Genomic DNA, 21220 nt, shown 5'->3' on the forward strand with positions numbered 1-21220 from the left:
TCAAATATGTTTAAATGCAGTACTTAATTTAAATTTTGATGCCAAGATTTTCCTTTTACCACAAATATAAAATCTGACTTGCAGAAAAACTAGTCAATTTCAGTGATTTGTACCATTCTGACAGAAGAACCAACCCAAGTCTGATTCAAACACCAGTTTATTCACATCTGCAATATATGGGCCAAGTAAACGAAGCACAGAGCGGTCAAGAAAAGTCACAGAACTCCTACCCACTTGAAAAGGAACTTCAAGAGGAGCTTCTTCTAAAAAATAATGTAAAACATACCGGCCACTTTTCTGTATCGTTTATCCTCTAAACTTTACTATACATTCACTTTATCAATGAAGCTTTGCACTGAGGTAATGAGCAAAGAAAGACAACGGCAAGACTTACATTTAGAAATAGAAACGGGTTAGAGGGGAGGGACAGTAAAAAACACAGCACATACACATGAGTCATGGAGCAGGAGAATGGACTGATAGAAAACAATGGGACGTCTGTTAAAAGCTGATATGTTTCTCTAAGCTGCAACCCAGGTGTGCCAACAGTTTCCTTGGCAATGCCCTACTGTCTAAAGTACAGACGAGCGTTTGCAGTAATACGATTCAATAATACAAGAGTCAGTTAGAAATGCAGGTGTAGAACTCAGTGCTAAAAACATCCTCACAGTAACGTCACTGTCAAAGCAACACACGAAAAAAAAAACGGCGAACAATGATGAACAGACGAGTCGTCAGCTGATCAGCGAGTCAGTCTCAACTCAGCTCAGCCCCTTCCCCTGCTTATCAGGAATCTGTGTCAGTTTCTCATTGATGCTGGTGTTATCTGGACTCCTTCTTGACACCACGTGCAGTCTTTTGTTGGGCCACTCAATCCAATAACAAGACCTTCATCTTATCAAGCGTCCGTGAAGTGGTCTCTTTGGAAAAGTGGCGGTGTAGAAAAGCTTTGTGTGTGTCTATGTGTGCTTGTTTGGATCAACAGAAAAAAAATCATACTGGAGAATGAACGAGCTTTAAGTCACCGCGGGGTTCTCAACAAAATGTCCACCGCCTCACGGTTCACAGTTCACTGCCAGCAGAAGAGAAGCCGTCAAACATGCACGAGGGGTATAATGTGTGAAAATGGCTTTGGATGATGCAGCAAAATCCAAAAACTTAAAAACAAACCAAAAGGAGAAATAAAGGACATGAGGGTGAAGAACAGGAGGAGAGGAGGAAAAGCCGAGATATTCTTTGGCCGGGGCGTGTCCATCGGTGGCGTTCACACGCACAGAGCTCTGGGGAACCTGCGACAAGGAGAGACAATAATGTTTAATATTTACATGAATCTGAGCCAAACCAATCACCTTAAATGTTGTCAGCTAAAGAAAAGCAGAGGATGACAATGAGTCTAACCTGTCCTCAGTGAAGCCGTCCATCTCCTCCTCGTCCTCCAGCTCCATGTCCAGCTCGTTGTCCAGACAGTCGCGGCCATATCCACTCAACACGCTGCAGGAGTGACAGATTCACAGGTGATCAGACATGGACAGCTTTTTTGAAACCGCTATACAGCTGTTGGCACGTTCTAATATTTTTCTGTATACATGATTGTATTTGATTTTATCTGATGTGACTTACTGTTGCGGTAAGTTACATATCAAGATACAGGACAATTTGGTAAAAAGTATCTGCACTGACCTGACTGAGCGACACGTGAAGAAAACAATCCTCTTCAGTTTCTTGTTGTAGAAGAAGTAGTTGAAGGACCAGAGGCTCCCCTCTTCACCAAAAGGGTCTGAGTCCAGATCAGGGTTGTAGCTGACAACAAATATGAAAACATTAAGCTTAAAACAAAGGGCTCAGCTCCACACCAACAGGATTTCCAGGAGTATAAATCACTGCCTATAAAACACATGTGCATGTGTCACCTACCTGTAAATGTCACAGCCCTGCAGGTTGATCTCTTGGTCAATGGCGTTCCACAGCTCGGGCCCCACTGAGTTGAACTCCTCGCCCACCGCTGAGAACAAGCTGCCGTTTACTGCATTAGCCACCTGCAGAGAAACCACAGTCCAATTATTACTCCACACAGCCTTTTTTCTTTCATCTGTGACATCAAAACCATCTGTCGATCCTCCGAGGGCAGCTACCGAGCACCACACTCACCCAGTTCAGGCTGGGCTCTCGGCTGAACTCGTGGGCCCGCGCCGCGCTGAAGTCATAGTCCGGCCTGAAGGACTCGTTGAGCGTCGTGATGAGGTAGAAAAGAGTCTTCCTGCAACACTTGTCACTCAGAGGGTTCTCCCCGTCCTCGCTGCTCTTCCCCAGCCTGGAGGTCAAAACACAGAGAAAGACATTAAAAAAAACAACAACAAAAGGCTTCATTAGTACTATTTTGAGACTGGACTGCAGGACTCACTGTGAGGGGCTGGTGGCGCTGGTGGACTGAGGGGGAGAGAGGGCCTCCAGGACGTGTGGCTCCCCCTCCTGGCAGAACTGCTTGAACATATGTTTGTCGTCGCCTGCCATCTTACAGGAGTAGCTCTCAATCCTGCAGGGCGAAAAAAAATAATACTGTGACCGAGATTCATGTGCTGTGAACATAATGGAGGAGGTTCAGATTGTTTTGCTAATCCCTTAAAATCACTTTAACGACCCATTAGGCTTAAACAGGGCATTACACAACACATCTGGGGCACTTCTGGGTATTTTAATGCGTTGAATCAAAAACACGAAGGACATAAACCAATCTTAGCCCTCAATTTACAGATACAAAATAAAAATAAACACTACAGGACATAATTTTATGAGAGAACTAACTGTGATGCAGACTCAACTTAATTTTGTTTCAATTCAGCTCTTAAAATAACTCTTAGAGAAGTGTGCACTTTCTGCAGCTTTAAGTTTCCACTGTGCTCTTTAATGTTTCTGGGTCAGACAACTGTACACAGATATGCGAGTGAAGCAGACTGGTGTGAGGTTGTTTATTTTGCTCCCTCCCACCCTGAAGTTATGTAAGAGCAAAAAGGTTGTGCGGCCTAAGATATACTACTCAGACCTTCGCTGGCTCCGTCAGCCTAATTATAGAGACGGTCTGAGGCAGCGGACACCGCGGTGGAAATAACTGGCCCGCTTTTCCATCACAACACAGCTGACCTGTCGACCAAACACTGTGGGTAACCAGATGACACGGCAGACACCGGAGCTGAGCGAGGATTATCAACACGAAAAAGATAGAAGCTCCCAGGGGATCCAGCTCTGTCACCATCTGCACACAACTCTAACCACAGCTTCCTCACATATGTACATGTTTTAAATGTATTCAGACATGATTGGATTATATCTAACCCTAACCTTACACATCTTGCACCTGAAGTGCTTGTATAGGCACTTCTGTCATGTCCAAAATATGTTCAGATTATGAAAACATATTACCCTGATTTTTTTTGAAAATATTAATTAATTCTAGCCACATTTTAGAAACACAAAATTCCAAATAGTTCTTTAAATTTTCAGAAAAATAAGTTACAGGCTGGTGCTGGGCTGGCCGTAAGTCACATATCTGAGGTTATTCAACTATCATGCATATTATGTGTTGTTATGCATCTGCTACCTTGCAATATATTTATGTAGCACATATTTTATGGTATTTAAAATCAATTCCTCCATGTTGAAAAATAAAGAGCTCAGTTTTTGGGTGCATTTTTAGTCTGCGATTCACACGTCCTGCTGCTCTGATGGGCTGCTTCACTAATCCTCTAAGCAGCCTAAACACCAGCAGCCTTGGCAGCTCTGGCAGCACTCCGCTATCATGCTGTACTGCTGTGTGTGTTTATCAACGCACGTACATGCCGCACTTCACAACAGCCTCAGAAATAGACACAGAGTGGTGGTGTTAGAGGACACCGTGCTGTGCGTCACTCTAGGTCACAAACAGTGCAGAAGCTCGGTTTCACCGCCCACGCTGAACAACTCTGCTCTCACACTGCATATCTCCACTGCATATCTCCACAACCCACTGCCCTTTATGTAACTACACTGTCACTGTAGCTGGACGGCCTTACATAACCCAAAACACACTGTAATGTTTCTGGTTTCCAAGTTGAAAACCTGCGCTGAAAGTTAGCCATTAACTTTGTGTCAGCTGCAGATGTAGGCTTTTAGTTGAGCAGTCTGTTATCGCATTATTGCATAACATGTAGATACTCGTTTGTTCCACTACCCCGTTTACAACAGTGACAGTGATCTTTGAACCAGCCACTCCTTTTATACACCAATGATGGCATCCTACTAGACAAGATGTTTCCTGGGCAACTTCAGCCATACCTCAAATGCTCAGCACTCAGAGGACTTTTACTTTCTCTGACTTTGTGATAAAGTAGTCTGAAGTTTTACAGTTGCATTCGTGCTCCTGTTGAGACATTACTCAAATAGAAGCAGTAAAGATTTTTGCACAATGTCACCTCAAGATCTCCCCGGTGCTAAAGAGGTGTGTTTTGCAACCTGACTCCACATATAAATAAATAACTTTGACTTTGAAATTATAGACTTGTAACTCGGCTCAGGACCTGATGTCTCACATGACTTGTCTGTGTTAATTTAACGTTTTGGGTTTCGTTACAGTGGACTGGCTGTCAGTGTGGTACTCTTTAAAGGGGATGAGGAGGGAATATTTTCCAACTTCCAAGTTAAGATTAGGGTTAGATTTATAAGATGAAACAAACAAAAAAAAAGCAAAACAGGGAGATGAAGGTACCACCATTAATTTATCCTTTAATACTGAACATTTTGAAACTCTGAGCTTGAATTTCTTTCTCCAAAGATACACAGGTCCCCCACAATTAAAGTAGTAACAACACAAACTCAGAAATATTTATTTCTTCCATAACTGAACAAACAAGCTGTTCTCAGAGGAACACTGTTTGAAGCTAGAAAGGTGGCAGGGTCCGCCACATATAAACAAAGCAAAACAGTGTGTGTTGTCCTTTAAAGGTGTAACAATATCCGTGACAGCAGTGGGCTCAGGTGATCATGTTGCTGAGGCCTGCGTGACTCTTACCTGCCAAGGATGCGAGACTCTCCTGTTTCAACACACAGCCGGGAGCTGAGGGCTTCAAAGCTGGAGTTTTCCAACAGTTTCATGGCTGTCTGAGAGAAGAAAACAGCGTTAATGTCACAATCTCAATGAGAATGTTGTTTTCATACAGAAAACAGACGTGTGTCGTTACCAAGTTAACAGAATTTTAAACGGAAATCTGCTCAGCGGCACCTAACAGCAAATTTTAAATAAAAGCCAATTTAATAAATAATTAGCATGGTGAGCTACAGCGCCCCGTGAGGGCAGAATTTAGGTCAAATCACAATTTCCTCCATCTGTGTACCACTGCCCCTCCCCCACCATGTTCAGTCCAAGTTGACAAATCGTCTTCCTGGTTTGGTTATTGCACAACAATTCACTTACCGAGCTTTATTTCCAACGCAGGAAGAAAACAGCGGGTTAAAGAGTCGAGCCGTCGGCTGCAGAGACTCGTCCTCGGAACCGAACCGCTCACTCGCAGAAGCAAAAAGATTAACGACCCCCGCTTTGTTGTTGTCCAGCTAACGGTAGCTAACGGCTAACTCACTGACTATTAGCGCTCCTTTCTTCTGTCGGTTCACAGCTGGGCTTCTTTAATTCGCACTCGAGCTTAAGCATCTTACAAAAGCACTCGGTCGAGAATGAGTTATTCTGAGGCCTTTTAAATTTATAGAAAAGCTGCTCTTCCCGATTAAATGCGATGAGATTAAATCCAAAGACTGCTGGCGTCCGTCGGAGTCTGTCTGCAGCGGCATCCCTTTCGACCTGATTTTACAAAGAGGCTCGTGTGGCTAAATCAAGTCGCCCGTTTCTAAGCGACTCGATCCGAGAAGTAGCAGCTAACGAGCTACCGAGCTTAATAATTCACCGAGGCGGCTCAAGGTTTTTTTTTTTCCTGCAAATCGTCGATTACCTCAACAACACATCTATTCTCGTCAAAACAACGGAGTCTTCTGTGCCGTGAAGCCCAGCCCCTTTTCAGTTATATATGCCCCAGAGATGCGCACGCCCAGTTTTATCTAAGCTCTCTCCTGATTGGATGTATCTCTTGTCTATGTAACTGACAGCTAATGTGATTGGTTAAACGTTACTTGGTCAATCCCTAGGCTGGAACTATGTCAAATATCTTGACTGGGCTCGTTATCTCTCAGCAGCAATTGCCGAGACAAGAATCGCAAATTCATCGCTGTTTGCTTATACCTTGAATCTATCAATGTTCAGTACTCATCTATTACGGAACTTGGTTTAGAGGACGTCACTCTAAACGTTTAGAGATACGTATTAAAACGTATAAATGCATACAATCTCCGTTTGGCTAAAAAAGTATAGTTCAGACTGCTACATTTGCTTACAGAGAAGATAAAGTCTCAAGCATGCAGCATCAGCATAATGATCTGATTAAATAAAATAAATTAAAAAACGCTTTACAGATTGGGCCCATATATATACTGACATACTGAAAATGAAACCATATCAGATGGCATTTTAATTGGCCCAGTGGCCTAATGGATAAGGCATCAGCCTCCGGAGCTGGGGATTGTGGGTTCAAGTCCCACCTGGGTCGTAAAATCTCATGTTTAATGACTTGAGTTATACTACTGTAATGTCACATCACACTAGCAATATCTGAATTTGTCAGATGTGTGTCACTGTGCATGTTATATGCTGCATACCTCTTCTTTCAATACCCTGACAGTTACAATAATACAATACACTACAATTTAGAAATGTCAATATAGCATTTTATTGACAGGAGTACAAATGGCACACAGGAAACACTGAGGCTGTAGTTGGTGTTGGTCTGTCAGGTCTGTGTAATGTAGTCAGAAACATCGTCAAGGTTTGTGCACTCGTTATCCAGGTACTCCAGAATCACATTACCCCCATTGTACAGGGGAGTTTCAGGGTGGGCCAGCAGCGAGAGCAGGGTGTCATCCATCCTGAAAGCTTCACCTGTCTGAGGGTGACACAACCGCAGCTTCTGCAAATGGACAGCAGAGAGCACACTGTTAGGGTCTACTCGGGGGTTTAGGGTTTAATTTAAGTTTTTAGTTTAATTACGTTCGGGCCGGTTAAATTAGAAAATATATTCTAAAACATCAGGAAAATTAGTCATCAGGAAAAAAATAAATAATGTACTGTAACATTAGATGGGATTCATGTTTCATGCTTGCAACTGTCACCCAGCTGATATAAACATTCATCACTGGTTAGCCCAGCTTCCTGTAAACAGAGTTCTCTCTCACTGCTGCCACATACTGTGGGCAGGAAATGTGTATCCTTAACACCTGCATGTCACGTCCTCTTTTTTATTTTTAAACTGTATTTTAAAAAGTGAAAGTTACAAAGAAAACAAGAACAATTTGTTCAAGAGACGTGAAAACAGACTGAGAGGCGGAGGAAGCAGAGCAGGCATTTAGTGGTAGTGGTGTAAAATGTCTTGTGATTACTGATGACTGTTCCTGCCATCTGTTACCTTTGCTGTCAGGATGTTATTGTTGTTCTTGAGGCTAGCTAAAGATGCTGCATAATCCACCACTTTGCCCACACTCCATTTGGAACAGAAGAACATGGGCTGGCTCGAGTCTTTGGATTCTTTAGGAAGATATACCTGAAAATAAGTTCTTTCTGTCTGGAAAGCCAAAACAGGAGAGGAAATGGTCAGTTGGACAACTAATTATGTTAATTCCACATTACTCTCTACTAATATAATCAAGACAGCTATGATTTTTACCTGTGGCAGGCCCTTGTCTCCTGCAGCATGCAGCTTCAGTTTCATTAATGCTACCTTCGCTGCAGTCGCACTGTTCTTTGCTCCTCTGCGTCCTTTACTTTTGGTTAGATCCTTTGACTCTGTACAGTCACAAGACAGCAACACAAACACTCCAAATGTAAGCAAATTGAGGAATACATTACATGTGATAAAAATGAGATGATTTGGTTAAACACTGATCCCATGTGGACAACTAAGAAATGACACAGGTAATTCTCACCATCTGTTAGGAACTTGTTGACATGCTAAGAAGTTGTAACTAACCGACAATCTTTTGCACCAGCTCTTTTGTGGCTGCCATTCGAGGCTTTTGGACCTCCAACTTCTCACACTTGTGATCATCCTGATGACGATGGCTGTAAGGCGAGAACAAAATAAAAATTAAACTTTCAGTTTCAATTCACCCATTACAGAGATAAATTAAGTCTAAGAGCCAGAATGCACTCAACACTTCAACACAAGTTATGCTGTTTTATAAAAAGGTTACTGAAAAATATTTAAAAAATGGTAACATACGCCAAACAGAAATGTTTTTCACACTGCTGACAGATTACTGGCAGCAATTCTTTTCCCTTGCAGTCTTGAAATGAACATGGATAGCTTGTGCTGCCACCTTCAGTCCGGGATTCCCTTTTCACTGACTCCTGAGGACAAATATAAGAAGATAAGAACAAAATGACCAGATAATAAGTAACAGTGGTAACCTTAATTTCTATAAAATGTAGTCAATAACATAGTGTACCTCTGGACATGAATGGGCCTCTCTGCTTCTATGATCAAGGCTGTAAAAGACAAATGCAGATCTTTAATCAGTAATACAACATATGTGGAATAGTGTGAGGTCAAAGTATAAAAGCACATTTATGATGTACTTTACTGGACCATTTCTGTTGTTCTATTGCAACATCATATTATTTTACTTCCCTATACTGCTTATACCTGACACCCGTAACCACTACAGCCTGAATGATACTCGACTTTTTAAGTTGATACAAATGATTCAAAAAAGTGATAACCTTTAAAGGTTTTTGGTTTTTTTTAGTTTAACAGTAACAGAAAACAAAAGCAAACATTTTATGTAATATGGTGTCTTACATTCACTGCATTTGTTGTACAGATGTGTAACATAGATAAGTTTGAAAAATAAAATTGTCAGCTGCTCTGGCAGACATACTATTTAATATGCCAATGTACATAAAGGTTGCAGTGATATACCATTTTTAAGGTATACTGTGATATGAAACCTTTCAGTTATCATACTGTGTACATATGGTTATATACAGTATTTAATCTAATGTGTTATTGTAATCAAAAACATAAATACAGGATATTACAAGGTTTTTTTTTTAAATCAAATGTCATTATTGTCAGGACATACAATAGGCACGATTTTAAATATATAAACTTTCTGTTTCACCATATACTGCAATATTTTCTGAGATAGTTATCATACTGTGAAAATCTCATACCTTTACAGCCTGAGTATACACCAGTACACCACTATAAGATCAAAGTAAAACAATATATCTGTCATGAGCCAAAATTAGCTGATAGTAACAGATCCTAGTAACTAGTTATCATTTTATAAACAATGATTTCTTTAAAATAAAGTAGAATCTTGTCCTTCTTAAGGCTGAGTGTGTACACATCGCGGCATGACTACATTATTACTTAGGGTTAGAGATATGAACCATTGCTCTCACTTTGGAGATGAGATATGATGAATTCTTACCAAAAAACTCCACTGCAGCAATCACAAACAAATGGAAGAAAATCTAAGAGAAGAATGTGGAGAACAAAGTGAGTTAGTCTCAGACCTTCGCACAACAACAACTGTACAACCCCGACATCTCAATCATTTCCGATTATGTTAAAATCTGTCTAAAAGACACAACATATTGGTTTGAGGTCTAAGATGTATTAATAGTGAATAGATACCTAATTGAAATATTCATGTGAATTTCTTTGAGCCTAAGCAGAAACTTTAAGCAGCAAACGAGTCACTTGGGAGACGAAAATAACTTCTCCCCAATGACCTCTTACACTGCAAAACTGTTAACTGTATACAACAACTAACAACTGTTGTCTGAACATTATAAACTGTTTGGTTAGCTGTTAGCTTGCGATCTACCGGTTCCTGACAGTCAAATCATGCTAACGCCGGCTAGCTAGCTAACGAGCTAAAGAGGCGCTCGGCGCGTTTCATACGAACAAACAAACCGGAACAACGCCACACTTTAATATTTCAGTTTATTGCAAATGAAATGGAAGTGAGTCGGACCTTTTTGATTACAGGAATCGATCTGACAATGCTTCCCAATGTCGAGTTCAGCCATTAGTTAGCCGTGAGTCTGCGGATGTCAACACGAACTGTGACCCCGGAAGTGATGTCACGCAACTGCGTGACCTTTTTTTTTCTTCTTTTATATTGTTTAGTTTCACTCGGTTTATTTACGAAAAAGTCATCAAAATTGTTTACTTGACGGTTTAGGTTGAATAATGCTGAATTTATTTAATTATTTTATTTATTCGCCTTTGAATAAACAAATCTGATATGACACACGATAAAAAAAATTTTAAAAAGTTAATAATTAACTTCAACCGAGACGGAAAAAGGCTCAGTGCGAAAAAAAGGGAGGGAGGGCGTCAGGTGTCATTACGTCACGCAGGTAATGGTGAAAGGTGTGGTGGTGAAAGGTGCATTCACTGGCTGGTTTGAATTGAAAGCACGAAGCGGTCGAGCTGGAAAATCTGCCCGAAACACACCCGCCTGTAGAAACACAGTGAAGTTGGACGGATATCAACGCAGTCTGGAAGAGCTCCCGTAGGCCTTTACTTGTATTTATTTCCTCATCTTCGCAGTTTACGCCGGAAAAAAAAACTGCGAAAAAATGAGTAAAATTTCGAAGCTGTTCAAGGGAAGCTCGAGCTCGAGCTCATCGAGCTCATCGAAGTCCAAACACCACCGGTCGCGCGGGGGACCGTCCCCGCAGGAGGCCATCCACAAACTGAGGGAGACGGAGGAGATGCTGACCAAGAAACAGGACTACCTGGAGAAGAGGATAGAGCAGGAACTCATGATAGCCAAGAAGAATGGCACCAAAAACAAACGTGGTGAGTTTCTGCTCTCGGTCTGTAAATAGGCCTGTTTATGCAGCTGTACTTCCTTGGTGAATGTGCTCAAGGCCTTACAGTTATGGATGGTATACCTTTGATACGTTTTAAGAGAAATATCACAATCAAACCATTTAAAAGTATCAAAGAGGGAGGTTTTAAATTATGTTAAAATACTCTGAGGTACAGTGAGGCCCATAAACTCTCAGCAACATATTTCCCTATAAGATGCAGTGATTGTTTTGAAGGCAGCAGGTGTAACAGTTTTCTTACAGGTGAACCAATGGCCAAAACAAAAGTTTGTTGCATTAAACCTGAATGTTTATATCCCTTCATGAGAGTTCAGTCTGCTCTCAAGTGAAATCCTGAGGTGCTGCATTATTGGCTGAATCACCTTGCTTAGAATCAACAAAGGGAGGAATCTTGTATCTGTCATTTGTCAACGCCCTAGCTCTCAAACACAGTTTGCGATCATCTGCTTGAAATCGTTCCGTCTCAGCTGCCCTGCAGGCCCTGAAGAGGAAGAAGCGCTTGGAGCAGCAGCTCACCCAGATTGATGGCACGCTGTCCACCATCGAGTTTCAGAGGGAAGCTCTGGAGAACTCGCACACCAACACAGAGGTCCTGAAGAACATGGGCTTCGCTGCTAAGGCCATGAAGCAGGTCCACGAGAACATGTAAGAACACGGCACTATGGGCTTTGTATCTTCTCATGTGATATGTGTTTGGATGTAACACTATTGATATCTTTTCCCTAAAAGTCCTGGCATGATTGTGTTTTTGTGCATTGAGTGATTTTAAGAGGAAGCCTTACAGTTTATAACAGCAGTACATTTTAAAGTATGACACAATTTTCAGGAATATTTACGCATTGGGGTGTTGCCGTTACTAATTCCAAACCTGTCCTTTGGGGTTTTTGACTGGCTTACATCTTGTCAGAAACATATATTTAGACAAAGTTATTAAAAAATCAAAGGGAAATCCTCTTAAAGTAGGACAACATTTAAAATCTAAGTTTGAACTTGAGTTTATAGTTCTGTTTAATCTTTTATCCATCTCTTGTCTCTTTTCAGGGACATCGACAAGATAGACGATTTGATGGCTGATATCACAGAGCAGCAGGACGTGGCCCGTGAGATCAGCGACGCTATCTCCAGGCCTTTCGGCGACGAGTTTGATGAGGTTGATACCTTTCATTCCACCTTCATCAACATCAGTTTTAGCGGCCTCCACTCGCTGTTTTCTGAACTTTTATCTATCAACCACAAATCACTAATTGTCTTTCCTGGCACAACGCCTCTGACAGATCTCTAAACCCTGTGTGCTCGGTGTGTTTTCTTAGGATGAGCTGATGGCTGAGCTGGCGGAGCTGGAAGAGGCGGAGCTTGAGGAGAGCATGGACAGAATGGGCGGACTACCCAGCGTGCCCAGCTCCAGGCTGCCTAAAGTACGGCCCAGTCAGCGCGCATGTAAGTGCAACGCTGCGAGGACCCGATGCAACAGCAGCGACCACATTCACACACATACAAACACACTTTTACCTGCATGTATTCAGTTATACATGGATTTAAAGTGAACAAAAGCGTGTGCAGACAGTAAATCTTTTATGCAAATAAGTCTCCTGAAAATCAAGGCAATACTAACAGAATTATACAAATATGAATAATGAAAAGTAACTTATAAATATATACGGAAAAATAGAGAAAATTAAAAAGAGACAGAGAGAGTGAAACAGGAGTTTTATCAATAACAGCATTAATCCTTAGCTGCAGGCTTAAACCCCATAAATCTTTCATAATAGTGTGATAGCAGTCATTGTTTACCGTTTCCTTCTTCTCCACAGCAACCAAGAAAAGAGCAGAAGAAGAAGACAATGACATGCAGGCGCTGGCATCGTGGGCAATCTAGCTCCATTAAAGTAGCTTCTCACTTGGAGAAACAAACACAATATAGGAAGAGGTCTTTCTTTTTATACTAATCTTGAAGGTTTTTAGGGAAAATGAAGAGCATTGTAATATTTTTTGAATGAGCTTTTTGCCTCTCGGCTCGTAACGACACTTTACAGTTTATATTTATCAAGGAATTGAAGTGTTGTTGTTTTTTTTTTAATTGAAGGTATTGATAAAACATTTATTTTCTGTTTTCCTTTCTTTGCTGTAATCATTCTCTCTTAGCCTGTACATAGCGCACTACTTTGAAAGGACTAATGAAGACAGAAGGATGATATGAGGTCATGTTTGAACACATGACACAGAATTACTGTATTTCTTACAGCTGTAAATAAAGTCTGATTTTAGCAGTGACAGTGTAAATATATTGCTTTATCAACATTCCACAATAAAAAACTCCCTGTGTGTTGTCAAATAGTATTGACTTAATTACTATATTTATGTGCTCTTCTGTATGTATGGAGATTTTGCAAGACAGACATCGTAATTTGTCCATTGTGCCAAGACACAAGATTCATGTGATTCCTGTAATTTGTAAGACATTTCAATAAAAAGAATGTCATAAATCAAGTCATAATTCAGTTCATAAAGATTTTATGTGGGCACATGGGTTCAATGATTTGATAGCTTTTCTATTATTTTGGATTGATGTATTGTTGGCTTAATTTTCAAAAATGGTTAGGATGTTTCTGGGAATTTTGATTTATGCATGTGATTTTTCAAATAATAGGATTCAGCTGATATTATTGATTTGTTGGTTAAGTTAGTAGAGTAGCCAAACAGTACGTTTTCATATGAGAGGGAAATTCAGGATAAAAGTGAATATAAATAAAGATATCTAAAATGTAAGGGTGGGGATATGACTCTATTTAATTAGGAACACAAGCAGTCCACTTCAACGTCCTTTTTATCTCTGTTTAAAAAACATTTCAGTTGACTTCTTCCGTTCTGGTGGGCTTTTATTTTGGAGGGTTTACCGGAATCGACGCCATTACATTCCGGTGGGCTTGTCGCTCTGACATCAGGTAGGAGGAAGTCCTCGAAGTAGCCTCCCAAAGACAAACACCACCTAATTGAAACCTCGACCAGGGATAAAACTGAGTATGGCAGAGAAAACACCACGTCAGACGGCAGGTGAGACAGTAACTTTATCATCTTTAAAAGACTGTTTAGTGTTGTTGTCTGAGGAGTTCTCAAACAAACACGGGGAGTTTCCGAGGCTATTAAAATGAACGCTAACTGACGTTAGCACAGCTAACATTTCCTCCTAAACCGGGATGTGACACGTTTCACATGTAGCCGTGAAGTTCTGATGTTAAGAGGACTTTTATGTTGCTATTACAGTCTTATTAATCATTACTTGTGCTGATATTTGTATGTAACTTAGTAGTATTTTGGGGCTATTTCGTTGAAAAGCCGCGTTGTCATGGGATGCTAACTTAACGAAAGTTTTTATCATCAAAGTTGGGATCGATAGAAATAAGCAAACTAGGGTTTCTGAACAGTAATGTGTAAATAATTATACATAAGTTGGTTTTACATTCACAACATATATCAAATACATCACTCATATACACTGAATGTGTTGAATAAGAACCAAAGGTAGCAATATGTTTTTGTCCACTCTTGTACTGATGAAGCTAAGTTATATTATGAGTTATGATATTAGTTTTAAATGGAAGGCAACTGTAATATAGTATAAACTCCAAAACAAGTTGAGTTGAGCTGCTTTCAACAGTCATTTGGTCAATGAGTCATCAAATCAGTGGCTAGAAGTTTTCATTATTAATCCTTTAGGACATTTTTAAAGATGTTGTTATAGAAGAAAACCCTCTGCCACCACCCACGCTCAGCCCTGGAAATGTAGAATTAGTAGAATTTTCTCTCTTGAGTAATACATGTACAAAGTATATGTTGATGAAGGTTCTCAGTCATCCAGGTCCTGGTAAATCTAGGTGCTGTATCGTAGGCAGCTGGACTTGTTTCACCTCTCATCCAAGAGGCTTCTTCAGTTTTCACTAACTGGAGTGGAGTTGACAGGCTTTTCCTCCCCTTCATATGTAAATTGATAGCAGAGTCTTCAGGTCAAGCGAGGAGTAAAGGAATCCATCTGTGTCAAACTGGAATGACCATCTTTGAATGGAGGAGGTGGCCTAAGACATTACTTATCACCTCATCTCAGTGCTGAGTTTCCTCCCCAGGCAGCTTAACAACCATTCACACCTGGGCACACGTAGCCTTAGTAACCCACATGAAACCTGGCTAGACCGATGACCCAGAAGTGGACCTAACGAATCTGAAACTCAGAGCTCACTCGTGTCCTTAACAACGTTTTAAGGACACCCCAGTTTAGCCTGCCAGCTCCTCTACTGTTAGTTAGAACTGAAGAAGTCCCTTGGCTGAGAGGTGAAACATCTTCTAGAAACTGAAACAATTCCAGTTGCCTTCGATACAGCACCTGATTTAGTATAGGTATAGGTTTTTTATAGGTTGTTATATGTAGTTCAGGACAGTTTTGTTCCAAAATGAAAGTGAAGCATTTTTCAGTCCCTTTCCTTTCTGGTATTGAGGAAATATCCAGTAGTAATTGGTAATAAAGTAATCATAATTGTTGTATGAAATTTGAACTTCTATGATGACTGATTCTGATATAAAAAAAAATCAATTTGACAACCACAGGCGGTGATGGAGCAGAAGAAGAAGCCAGAAAGGCGGCGATAGCAGCAGCCAAGGCGGCTATCCGTCTGCCGGAAGTCCGTCTGGTGGTGCTGGGCTGGAGGTGGCCGGGGAAGAGCCTGACTGGAAACACCATCTTAGGGCGGGAGGAGTTTCGCTTGGAGCGAGCAGCTGAGTTCTGTGTGAAGAGACAGACGGAGGTGCAGGAGCGCCAGGTGACTGTGGTGGACACTCCGGGCTGGTTCTCTGCTCAGGATACACCAGCAGAATATAAGCAGGAGCTAGTAAGGGGAGCATCTCTTTGTCCTCCAGGTCCACACGCCTTCCTGCTCGTCATCCCCGTGGGCATGTTCACAGAGGTGGACCGCGCTCGCATCGAGGAGCACGTCAGTCTCTTCGGGGAGCAGGTGTGGAAGCATACGATTGTGGTTTTCAGCTGGGCAGAGGTGTTGAGGAACATTTCAATCGAGAGGTACATTCGCAGGGAGGGAAAGGAGCTGCAGTGGGTGCTGGAGAAGTGTAAGCGAAGGTACTTTGTTATAAACAACTGCATATTTGGGGAGCATCCCCAGGTGGGACGCTTGCTGGAGAGAGTGGACAAGATGGTGGCAGACGAGGGAGGCTTCTACAAACCAGAGGAGGTGGAGAAAGAGAAGAAACCCCTGGATGAGAACCAGAATTCAGCAAGGGAGCCGCGAGAGCTGGGAGCACGGCCCAAACAGAACTCTGGGCTGAGTTTGTCCAAAGCCATGGAGGTGGAACCGCTTGCTAGTGAGTGATGCACTTATCTTAGCTTATAAGAACATTGAAGTGAAGCATCAGGAGGACACAAATGTTAATTAAACACCCTATGAAATTAATTGAAGACCTCAAAGTGGCTATAATAAACATTTTAATGTAAGCAGCGGATTATATGACATCTTATATGAAAGAGGGTCTGTTGTAATGGTGAACTAAGTTATGATTATCAATTAATCCTTATGGGTCAGTCACTATGATTAACTCCTTGTCTTCCTTATCTTAGATTACAGTGACTGAGTGACACAACACACATCCTCTGATTTGTCAATTTGTCATTTCCTTCTATGATGAACCAAGAACACAAAACAATGCATAATTACTTCCTCTCTAACTACATAATAATGGTGAAATCACGGTAGTTTCTGCTTGTGTTAATGTAAAATGGAGCCTTATTAATAACTCACTGTTTGCTTGTAGATTAACGAGACGCTCCTGGCTGAGGAAACCACAGCGAATGGAGCCTCACTGCGCTGACGGCAAAGCTGCTTACCTGACAAGAAAGAAGGGTAAACGACAGAAATGTTACTGAATGTCCAAGAAAGTGTGATTCATTTTATTTATTTTGTTCAATCAGACACATTTCTGTGTGTTGTAGCTGTGTGTATTCTTTATGATGCAGTATCTTCTCACTGTGATGAAATTGGTGGCCTTTGACACATAAATGACCTTTTTTTTTTAAAAGGTCTAAAGATTTATTCCCCCACTGTTTTAAATTTAATGTTGTTTTTAAACTTCAGCTCATGAGATGTTCTGTGGGTTGTAAGAGTGTTTTGAGAGATTTGTGAAGGGACAAATTTAATTTAATCTGAAACAAGGAAGCACAAGCTGTTACACAGGTATCTGTTATCATTTGTAAACACTCCTGTATGGTCTTTAGTCATGGAGGATACCAGTGGCAGAACTGCACTATTAAATCATCACTATAATATTCTGTCAGTGACTGTTGAGGGAATTGCTTTTTTAAACAATTCCCATTTGTTGTGACCAAATTGTAAATGCTCTTCTTATGTCATGTTGTTTATTACTCTCAGTGTACAGTTATAAAGCACTGGAGCAGTTATTGATCTTTGTCTGTGGTGTGTTCCCTTGAAGGAATTAATTTGTTTCCCTGAAATTGATCTTTTAGATTTTTGTATCACTTTGTCGCAGAGTTATGTGTTTGAGGCAAAGATCTTCTCCCAGTTCGATCAGTAACTATATTGAGAAACGATATAGTCATTTCACTTATTCTCAAAGATGTAAAGTAGTCGCTAGTTCAATGTCAAATTTTGATAGTAAACTAAATATAATGGAGTTTTTGACTGATCATTGGGAAAAGGGGGAATTGCTAGAGACAGTTATGGGTATTTTTCGCTTTTTTTGACACTTTATAGATGAAATGATTCTGACCCTTTGTGTTACTACAGTTAATCTGAGAATGAATTTAGGTTGCAGGTCAGTCAATTTCCATGGAATAAGGAGAGGGACTATTAAACTACAAAGGCTGTACACAGGGATGTCGGCATTATGTTGTGTCCTTTATAAAACCACCCTTGAGGTGCTTCTCTATAAAAATCCACTTTCTTGTTAACTCGTAGCAAGACAGTTGGTAAGTTCTCAGAGAGCACTGAGTTACTGTAGACAGTCACAGATCTCAGCAGTGGGACTTTCCAATCAAAACCTAATTTCTTGCTAAATTAGTCATTTTTGACACGCAAAAAAATGATTCGCCATTTTACAGATTAGGAAAGATAAAAGAAATAGTAGTAGGGAGTAGGCTGGCTAGCAAGCAAACAGGTTTAAGCTAACATTTTTGTAAGACATTAAAGAATAACTTAAACTCTCTGACGTGCAGGTGTAATCTAGGAAACTGTGACATCACTGTTGGGTGTGTGGTGACAGGTGCCACAGGACATTTGTGACCACGCCACCCTGTCACCCTGGGTGTTGCCAGGTTAAAGACATTTTTTCAGTCTGGTGTTTAGTTGCACGACCAGACACTCCTGAGTTTTTGTTTGTAGAAAAACTAGAATCTTGGGAAAAACAGGTTTAGCCTTTGGCTTCCAGCAGGCTATACGAGACTCTCAAGCCTTTTTTTGTTTGTTACAGTGTATTATCGCTGGATAGCGTTGAGTCTGAGCTCAGTGACGTAGTGGGATATTCTCCAGGGAAAAAACCTTCAGTGGGCTCATGTAGCTCCTCTCGGCCTCACAGACTGGAGTCAGCTGCTCTGGACAGACACTCCTATTTTTTTTTTCTATAGGCTTTTAATAGCTCAGATAGTGTTGGAAAAACAACATGGAAACATACTGTAGTTAATCGTTGTTGTGTGACCCAGTTTTGTGTCTTGTGTTTATGGCACTGACCTCGCAGCATTAAGCACAAACAGGTGGACACAGTAGTGAATCTTTGCCTTGAACACATCCCTCTGCTGCAGATCACAAATTATTATTATCATCATCGGTTTTACTTGTTACTCGTTCAGTTTTAATTACCTTGTGAAACAAAAGTGTGAATCAGGCATTTGCCCTCAGGAGCCACATCAGCTGGCAACCAAATCTGACCCTGATTTCAACTACCAAATGCAATCGCCAGCAGGGCCCTGATTTAAAACAACTGACATAAGTCTTCTATGCTGTAAATACTGCACATCTGTTGGTCTTTTGCTTGATTGTGTTTATAAACTCAACGCTGTTAACTGTAGACACGCACTGTGACTGTTCCACCGCATGTTGACATTTAACACAGAAATATGAGACAGGAAAAAGGCCTGCCGCGGACCTCTTGTACACTAAAGGACTCAATATAACTGGTATTTTATTTTAGATTAGCGGGTTTGAGAAAACATGGCATGGACAAAAGGACTTTAACTCTGCTGATCGTAAACACTGCTACTGTTGTGATTCACACTGTATTTGGTTTAATGTCACTTGGCAACGTTTTCCCCCCAGTCACAGCTGAATTATCTCAAAGAGAAAGACGGAAGTGTCTTGAAAATTATTACAAAATGCCAAACATACACTGAACAAAGTCACAGAATGAGGTCACGATATAGAGGACACGCAGGCATGCAACCCAATACAACCCACCATTGTAGCAGTGTTTGTGATGGTAATTTAGTTACAGCATGTGAATCAAGTTACTGTCGAGAATGTAATGAAAGAAGAGTCGTCTTCTTTGTGGTCCTGCACCGTGTTTGACTGGCTGACACCATTTGCTGGGGACGTCCTTGTTAAAAGATGGAACGGCTTTATTTTAACAAGAGCTGCACTGTGCTGTTTTTCTTATACCTCCAAATAAAATGTATATTTTGATCAAACTGTGGTGAAGACGTGTGAGAATGTGTTGCTGAAATTCTTTAATCTGTAGGATTGTTTGTCATCTGCAATGATAAATCCGTTAATCAATCAGTTGATCAAAAGAAAATGTATTTTCTCTGTATTTTGATAATCAGTTGGTCATTTCATTGTATTTTTTAAGCAAACCATTCTGGTTCCAGCTTCTTAAATGTTAAGATTTGCTGCTTTGTGGTGTATGATTTTGAGAGAATTGAGAGACTTTTGGTTCTGAGCGGTCGGGCCAAAATAAGCACTTTGGGCTCTTTTTCACATTTTTATAGACTAAACCATTAATCGATTAATCAGAAATGAGGAAAGTAATTGTTACTTGCAGCCTTACTTCACTATTCTTGAGCTCGGGCTACCTTTTATAGACTTTGTCTAATGGAGTAATCATGAAAATGACTGGCAGATAAATAGATCAAAAATAAAAATATGTCCTATGAGGCAGTAACTTCAAGAAAGTAGTTTATATGACTGCTATGAAGCTGACTTGGCTGCAGCTTGCTTCCTTTTTTCAATCAAATTCCTTTCTTGAATTGTCAACTAATTGTCAAGTGTCTGAAATCATCATAATTCCTCACAGCTCACATGGTGAATTTTATTTATCTGACTAAAAAGATACTACATTTATTTTCATAACTCACCCGTAGAATCAGCTGGAACCACAGAGTGTTAAAATCAATTGCAGAACATCTGATTACTCAACTAATTTCTCATCACACAGACTAATCTGATATGAGGAAACCACATAGTCTTGTTGTGTAAAGAGAAAGGAAATACCCAGCTGTCATAAAGTATGAGATTTGTCCTGTAATGTGGGAATTCAGAGGAAGTTAATCACAGAAACGTGACGCAGCGCACTTGTTTTTGTTCCTTCAAGGAGAGCGCAGTTCTGCAGTTGGACCACTGGGAGGCAGTGAAACCTCAAATGTGACGAGTCACAGCACTTTTACGACCTTGCCTGCAATACATTCATTAACTTGATCTGGGTAATAATCTGCTTATTATTGTTTACAGGCAAAATGTGCAGCAACCTGTGTTTACATCACTCTCTCCTTGAGCTGTAAACAGTTTAATTCTGGGTTTTGTCCTTCGTGCTGTTAAGCCGATCTTGTGTAGAAAAAAAAAGAAAAAAAAGAAAACTGGCTCCGTCAGTAATATTTCCCTCCTTCCTCATACCTCCCAGCTTGCTGAGCTTCCCTCTGCTGTCTTGTTTGCTCAGCTTTTTTCTCTCTGTGCTGCTGCTGTGGGGCTCTATCTCCTCAATCTGCAGGGGAGGCGGTTCCACTATCTACCTGATCCGAGGATTTTTCACATAAGCCAGGCAGCATTTTTCACTGTCATGCTCTCCTTCAGGGCCGGTGCAGATGGTGTAAAGTAGAAAATGATGCCTTTTTGTATGCAGAAATCTCACAGTGGAGTGACTGACTCAGAGAAAAGAGCGCTGACAGGAAGCTCTCGGCCTTCTGTCAGTCAAACGTTGGCTCTCCTCCATTTTTACAAGTCTTAATACGAATTGTGGATATCC

At 40.8% G+C, this 21220-nt stretch overlaps 4 protein-coding genes and 1 non-coding gene across 7 annotated transcripts; 3 read left to right on the forward strand and 2 right to left on the reverse strand.

Annotated features, from left to right (window-relative positions):
- Window positions 1–139: 139 nt before the first annotated feature.
- maf1b (MAF1 homolog, negative regulator of RNA polymerase III b) lies at window positions 140–6061 on the reverse strand. 2 transcript variants are annotated; one of them, XM_037078546.1, is made up of 8 exons: window positions 5444–6061; window positions 5042–5126; window positions 2402–2533; window positions 2149–2311; window positions 1915–2036; window positions 1681–1800; window positions 1399–1491; window positions 140–1289 (listed from the first exon to the last, which is right to left on the reverse strand). In XM_037078546.1, exons 2-8 carry the CDS (start codon window positions 5122–5124, stop codon window positions 1265–1267), a joined length of 738 nt encoding a protein of 245 aa, XP_036934441.1. In that variant the 5' UTR covers window positions 5125–5126; window positions 5444–6061; the 3' UTR covers window positions 140–1264. The 2 variants fall into 2 exon arrangements, with proteins under 2 accessions (XP_036934441.1, XP_036934440.1); XM_037078545.1 differs by having other exon boundaries at window positions 5042–5130; window positions 5444–6058.
- A 489-nt stretch (window positions 6062–6550) lies between these two features.
- trnar-ccg lies at window positions 6551–6623 on the forward strand. The gene has a single exon. It is a non-coding gene; the product is annotated as a tRNA-Arg (tRNA).
- A 156-nt stretch (window positions 6624–6779) lies between these two features.
- zfand1 (zinc finger, AN1-type domain 1) lies at window positions 6780–10232 on the reverse strand. Its single transcript, XM_037079804.1, has 8 exons — window positions 10114–10232; window positions 9565–9607; window positions 8575–8614; window positions 8349–8476; window positions 8097–8188; window positions 7794–7912; window positions 7536–7691; window positions 6780–7040 (listed from the first exon to the last, which is right to left on the reverse strand). Exons 1-8 carry the CDS (start codon window positions 10166–10168, stop codon window positions 6864–6866), a joined length of 810 nt encoding a protein of 269 aa, XP_036935699.1. The 5' UTR covers window positions 10169–10232; the 3' UTR covers window positions 6780–6863.
- Window positions 10233–10463: 231 nt separating this feature from the next.
- On the forward strand, window positions 10464–13313 carry chmp4c (charged multivesicular body protein 4C). Its single transcript, XM_037079805.1, has 5 exons — window positions 10464–10946; window positions 11446–11623; window positions 12020–12128; window positions 12289–12415; window positions 12790–13313. Exons 1-5 carry the CDS (start codon window positions 10724–10726, stop codon window positions 12852–12854), a joined length of 702 nt encoding a protein of 233 aa, XP_036935700.1. The 5' UTR covers window positions 10464–10723; the 3' UTR covers window positions 12855–13313.
- Window positions 13314–13871: 558 nt separating this feature from the next.
- Window positions 13872–19670, forward strand: LOC119008852 (GTPase IMAP family member 9). Of its 2 annotated transcripts, XM_037079543.1 has the most exons (3): window positions 13872–14029; window positions 15575–16342; window positions 16790–19670. In XM_037079543.1, exons 1-3 carry the CDS (start codon window positions 13999–14001, stop codon window positions 16792–16794), a joined length of 804 nt encoding a protein of 267 aa, XP_036935438.1. In that variant the 5' UTR covers window positions 13872–13998; the 3' UTR covers window positions 16795–19670. The 2 variants fall into 2 exon arrangements, with proteins under 2 accessions (XP_036935438.1, XP_036935437.1); XM_037079542.1 differs by lacking the exon at window positions 16790–19670 and having other exon boundaries at window positions 15575–16350.
- Window positions 19671–21220: the final 1550 nt, after the last annotated feature.

Source organism: Acanthopagrus latus, chromosome 19, assembly GCF_904848185.1.
Source record: "Acanthopagrus latus isolate v.2019 chromosome 19, fAcaLat1.1, whole genome shotgun sequence".
Lineage (NCBI taxonomy): Eukaryota > Metazoa > Chordata > Actinopteri > Spariformes > Sparidae > Acanthopagrus > Acanthopagrus latus.